The 6000-nt window shown below is 47.4% G+C and overlaps 1 protein-coding gene across 3 annotated transcripts in view; it reads right to left on the bottom strand.

The window, feature by feature from the left end:
* TOP1 (DNA topoisomerase I) overlaps nucleotides 1–6000 on the bottom strand; it is a 68056-nt gene continuing 62056 nt past the window's right edge. For 2 of the 3 annotated variants that reach the window (XM_086622731.1, XM_086622730.1), the window contains 6 exons: nucleotides 5519–5587; nucleotides 4761–4875; nucleotides 3946–4073; nucleotides 2751–2845; nucleotides 1799–1948; nucleotides 1–1410 (listed from right to left, as the gene is read on the bottom strand). In XM_086622731.1, coding sequence (XP_086478857.1) covers nucleotides 1308–1410; nucleotides 1799–1948; nucleotides 2751–2845; nucleotides 3946–4073; nucleotides 4761–4875; nucleotides 5519–5587 — 660 coding nt within the window. In that variant the 3' untranslated portion in view covers nucleotides 1–1307. Of the gene's footprint in view, nucleotides 1411–1794; nucleotides 1949–2750; nucleotides 2846–3945; nucleotides 4074–4760; nucleotides 4876–5518; nucleotides 5588–6000 lie in introns of those variants that run through there. The other variant, XM_086622732.1, reaches the window with a different exon arrangement.

Genomic DNA, 6000 nt, shown 5'->3' with positions numbered 1-6000 from the left:
TCAGTTAAGTTGTAGGAATTTATTTTAAATAACCTACAGTTGATTAAAAGGGAATTCATGATAAAAATAGAAGATACTTGTTGAGGAAAGGCTGCAGGAAATGGTCGTCGCACACACACTACGCTAACGATGCTTCTAAAACTAATGATTATAGCAAAAAAAGGTTTCACATTAAAATTCTGCTTTTTTATTTTTTAAAATTTTTTTACACAATTACAAAAGAAAAAATAAAAGCCCTAAAATCTTGATTATTTTCTCCTTTTTGGACCGATGCTCATTTCCCTCGAAATTTATTGACCTGTGAAACTTCTTTTTACACAATAAAATCTTTCAAGTAAAAGAGGGGAGTGGGGCTTAGAAAAAAAAGAGGGGAAAAAGGTAAAACAATCTGACAAACCTAAAAAGTAGATATTCTTGAAGTGTACAGAGCATGTTCAGAACAAAGGGTGACGGGAATGTGATTTGTTGCCAATTTCACTTGTCCTCAAATTCCACACGTGCCTCCCCATCACACGGCCCCTTCCCCCACCCTCTCCCTAACCTACGTGATCTTTAAGATCAAGAAAAAAAACAGCTGTTTAAATATTTTAAAATAATTAAAAGAAATAAAAATTCACATTTAAAAAAGGAACACTCAAGTCAGGAGGCCGATTTCCCATCACACTTTGCTCTGAACAAATGGTGGTGGATATTTGTAATTCATGTTCCAATGCCACGACTGTTTCAAGTGTCAAATTAAAAAAAATCTGGGTATTTCCATGACTACAGTGACAGCTGTAACAGGTGCGTTGGGTTTCTTAAATTTTGTTTGTTTGTTAAATTCTGAAATGGGGTGGGAGGGGGAGGGGAAGGGCAGGGGTTAAGGAGTCCATTTTCTATTAAAATATAGAAGTTATTGCAAAACCCTAACTGTAAAAACGCACCAATATAATTGGATTTTGTATACAGTAGCTAAAGATTCCCACGCTCTCAGTGTGATGGTGAATTTGCCTGGCGGAAGGTTGACAAATCCCCCATCCACTTGCCCTGCCTCAAGAGAAAAACCACACAAACCAGACAGCTAGAATTTGGAACTCTGAAACATTTTTTAAATAAGTTGTCCATAGGACAACTGGCTCAGCTCCTTTAGGATATTTCCAGGTTATGCTTTCTGCAGGATGTTGGCTGTTTTATCCGATGCTCACTTGCCCCTTTCCTCCCCTTTCCCCAGCATCCAAGGACAAGTAAGGCTCACAGTTTATCAATCTCCCTAAAAACCAGGCTACTCCCCCTTTTATTTCCATAAAATTCAGCTCATTAAAAACAGGTTAAAACTCATAGTCTTCCTCTGCCATGTCGATAGCCCAGGCAAATTTCTCTCGTTGGGTTTTGTTATAAATCTTCTCTATAGGAATTCCCCACTTCTTACACCTGCAGAAGAGGAGATGCTGTTAGAGTCACCGCAGCACAGGCACTCAGCCCCTCGCTGCGCACAACCGCCCTGCCCTCCCCCAGCACCTTCCCAGCTCTGCTCCGTTACAAGACACGCCACCCAGCTGAGCACAACCAGCCTCCCAACTGTGCCAGTTGTCCAACCCACCACCCCCCAGCACGGTGCTGGCTTCGGCTGGCGTGTTGCACTTGCCTCAAGTTTTATAACTTCCTGAAATCATTTGAAGATATAAGGGAAGGCCACAGAGACAGACATCTCTGGCAGCACAAGGGCACTGCTCCTGGCCACAGCCCTTGTCTGCTAAATGGAGGGCCAAGACTGAAGTGAAGGGGTGGTTCCTTCCACACACCCCAGGCAGATGCTTACCAAGCAACAGAGATCCTGGGATCCAGATAGTTGAGTTTGGAGGTGCTCAAAGCGATCTGCTTGTTCTCCTCCCTATCTGTAGCCTGAACCTCCAGCTTCATCAGTTGCTCCTCAATCCTCTGCACTGCTTTCTTCTTGCTCTCCACTGTCCTGGGGTGGAGAAAAATCAAAGCATTTAATGCCTAATGCCCTGCTGGGCTTGAGACAGCAGCACTGCAGGAAACCAAAGGGACTTTGCTCAAGGTAAGCAATGCCACCAGCCACCGTGGGCAGCTGTGCCAGCACAGATGGTGACATAAAACATTAAGCACATGCAATTAAGAACTGACATTTTCAAAGAGGCAGAGCAGAAATCCTAAGCAGCAGTTTTGTTTTAAAGGGTTGGAAGCAACAGCTTGAACTGTACTGATGCTACACCCACTTTAAAGCCAACCCATCTATCCCTCTGTGATAGTCACACTGTGATTCTGCTTTCAGAGCTCCCTGAACTCAGCACCCCTGTGGCTATTCTGCAGAGCCTATGCCGAGTCCGAGTACATTGTCCGCACCATGGGCTTCCAACAGCGCAGGACACAACCCAGAAAAGTGCATGCGCAATTGTGTAACTCCTGGATTCCTGACTGCCCATAAAGATGGCAATTCTGCACACTTGGTCCACTGCTCTGCAGGGTGCTGGGCAGCAGGGTGGTTGAGCACTGGCTGGTGCTTAGCTCTGAGGGCTGAGAGACACAGTGGAGATTAATGCTAGTGACCACAACAGGAACTGCAGCATCAGGTCACCCTATGGTCTTCAATAAGAAGGCCATTTCTTCATGTACAGATAAAGAAGGGACAAGGAAGCCTGAGGAAGTATTCCCAGATCACAGGCTGGGCAAACAGAACACAGGGTGAAGGACCCATTTGGAGCTGAGAGTACTGGGAGCATTGCACAGCCTAGTAACACCAGCCTTACTTTTTAGACTTCTCATCCCTCCGGACCTTGGCATCAGCTTTGGCGCTTTTCAGTTCTCTCCTGGCATCAGCTAACTGCTCCTTCTTGGCATCAATCTAGGAGAGGCAAAACCAGATGGCAGCACTGTGAACAAGCTGCTAAAAACTGTGACAGTCACCCTGGGCAGCACGAGCCAGGGAGTGAGTTTATGACAACGTTCAGAATCACCAGCGCTCAGACCCACTTCTGCAGAACAATCAGGCCATCGGCCTTTCCATTCGCTGAAAAGCCGAGCGTGGTGAAATACTCCCCTCAGAAAACAGAGCCCCACTCACTTCCAAAGACAAGGTGGCGTTGGGAGCTCACACGGCTACAACCAAGCAGATGAAGGAAGTGGCTTGGCCTGGGACTGGCCAACAGCCCCTCCAGGCAGCTTGTCTGTCTCCACTATATCCTGCCAGTACCAACACTCTGCTGGTATCATCAAAGGGTGATCCCCGTTTCCTCAGCAGGAATCAGTTCTTGCCCCACATCCTACAGGCTGAAAGCTGATAAGGCTTCAGGCAGTTGTTTCTCCAGTAAGTTTAGGATTCAGAGAGATTTAGCATTTTGCAACCCCTGTTCAACCATTCCCCACGCTCCAAGGTCTAGGGTGAAGGCAGCCATGTTAGGTGTTACTGAAGCAGGGGACACTGCAGTGCCAAACCAGAACTCCTTATTGTGAAGGTTATTCTAAAGCCAGACCAGGAACAGACCTAACCCCTTTGGACCTCATGGCCTTCACCAGAAACAATCTGCAAAGGAAGAGGTCAAGTCAGAGGGGCATAAGGTACCATGTACACAGCCTGCACAGTGGCCTGGGACTCACGCAACAGAAGCGGATGCCCACTCTGGGTACTTTAGGGGACACAAATCAGAGCTAGAGACTGCTCTTCTGAAGTTTCAAGGGCAGAAGAACACTTAGCTATAGGATGAAGGGCAGATAAAAAGGGTCTGGTCTTGGTCTTTACGAGTAAAGGATGACTCAGACTGAAAGGTGTCCCTTTCAGCTCACTACTCCTCTCCAAGCAGGCCAATCTGAGGGAGCACTAACAAGCTCAAGACAGGGAAAACCAGACTCTGCTTTCATTTCATCCCAAGCAAAAGGAAACGTGACTCCCAAGATGCAGCGCTTGGAGCCTGCCCCAACCCCAGAGCTGGGCAAGGGCAGGGGTACCTTGGTCTGCAGGTTCATCATGGACTTCTCGAAGGTCTTCGGTGGAGCCCTCTGATGGTTACACAAAATGGCAACTGCTCTGTTGGCACGGTTATAGGAAAGGATCTTCGCTGCAATGTTGTCGTCCGCTGCAAAGCACAAGAAAATGGTGAACAAGTGGGCTCTCCAGGGCTGTGCAGCCTCAGCCAGTGTCCCACCAACTCTGCAAGCTCAGTCACTGCACTCCAATCACAGTTGGAAGAGCCTGACCAGTTCCACCCTGGGCCCTGACTCTGGGACAGTTTCTTTGATAACACCATTTGCCACTCAAGTGAGGGGAAGCACATCCATGCTCAGAGCAGAGGACAGCAGGACTACACTGCTCAAGGCATTGTTGGGCTTCACAGATCCAATATTCCTGCTTTGTAAAGTTGCTAAAGTGCAAGCTAGCAGTGTTCAACAGACAGGTTGTGAACGAGCAGCCAAGAAACACAGGGCTGTTATAGATCAATCTGCCTTGCCTGCCACCTATAGCACTTTACAATTAACAGAAAGCAAACAAGAGATTTGGTAAAGGATGGGCACAAATTAGCGGGCACACCTTGGTGTGCTCACAAGTCAGCTCTGCCCCACCCCACTGCTGGGCTGCTCGGCTTCCCCAAAAGATTGTCTGGCAGCAGATTTTTGGTCAGACCCCAGCTGTCTGACATTTGGTCTGGGAGAAGTGCAACGAGGAAGTGGTGTACAGATCCAAGACTTGTAGCTAAGCCAGTGAAGCCAGGTTGGTACTGCAGGGTAAGATCTGTTCCCCTCACAGTTTCGAAGACAAGACTTACGATTAGTGAGCTCCTTGAGCTGCTGCTGTAGCGTGATGGAGGCATTGTACGTACGGAATACCTTGGCTGTCAGTCCCTCCATAAGGTCTTGAAGGTGTTTATTTAAGATACTGGTCTAAGGAAGCAGAAAGGAGATGACAGTTAGCACTAGAACTAACCACAGCATTTGTGAAATCTCTGGACAGATAGCTGACAAAGACACGCCGCTCACGGCTGAGGCCTACTGTACTCAGACCTGACCACAACAGAACGGCCACAACATTACTGAAACCACAGGAAAAGTGAACAAAGAACCAACAGGTATTAGATTGGTATCAAGTACCACAAGTGGTCAAAAAAGTTTTTTTCAGCGTGCAGGTTTTGGTTCCCAACAGGTAGAAATGTTCCTGTCCCATCCCAGGGAAGGTGTCTGAACCACCACAGTGCTCCCAGAGCCAAACGTGCAGATGGGGACGGCATCTGAAAATCTGTTATCTCACACAATCATCGTCTCTCAACTCTGAAAAAACCTCCCCAAGTCAGAGCTGGCCAGGCTCACCAGGACCAAAGCCCATAGCTTCGGGAACCTGTGGGCACAGTGGACAATACAGACACCAGATTGAGACAGACTCTCGCTGCTTTTAGGACACTCAGACCAGCTCTGGAAGAGAACTGGCTCTGAAACCATTTCTGGAACAGAGCAGCTGTTATTGCCTGGTGCAGAGTGAGCCCATTCATGGTGCTCTACCACCATCTCTCATCATTAACTACACGCTTACATTGAGGCGGTCAAAGAGGTCATCCTCAGGCTGCTTATTCTCCATGAACAGCTGAAGATTCTTGAACACCTGCAGGAAAAGAAAACCAGGAACTTCAGGTACACAAACCAGTGCTAGATAGCAGTAATATGTAAGAAAGCAACACTGCCAGGGAGCCACTTAGAACCGTTCTCAGGCAACAGTGACAATGCTGGATTTTACTTCCCAGCAGGCAAAGACGCATCACTCAATAAAACACTTGTGTTGAAGGTTCCTTCCCAGCAACAGGAGTCCTGAGCATTCAGTGCCCTTTTTATCCTCATCCCTTAACTCAAGATTGCAGGAGACCTGATTCTGCTCTGGCTTAGCTGCCTAATAGACGGCAAAGCTACCACCTCTTCCCTACTCTCCATCACTATTCCAGCCAGAGACCTCTGAGCCATTTTCCATGGAGTTAAGCTACCAAAACTCAGCAGTTCTCATTGCTGCATTAAATTTTTCAT

The sequence above is a fragment of the Tauraco erythrolophus genome, chromosome 18 (genome assembly GCF_009769465.1).
Source record: "Tauraco erythrolophus isolate bTauEry1 chromosome 18, bTauEry1.pri, whole genome shotgun sequence".
In the NCBI taxonomy this organism is placed as follows: domain Eukaryota; kingdom Metazoa; phylum Chordata; class Aves; order Musophagiformes; family Musophagidae; genus Tauraco; species Tauraco erythrolophus.
This window is presented reverse-complemented; position numbering and strand designations above follow the sequence as displayed.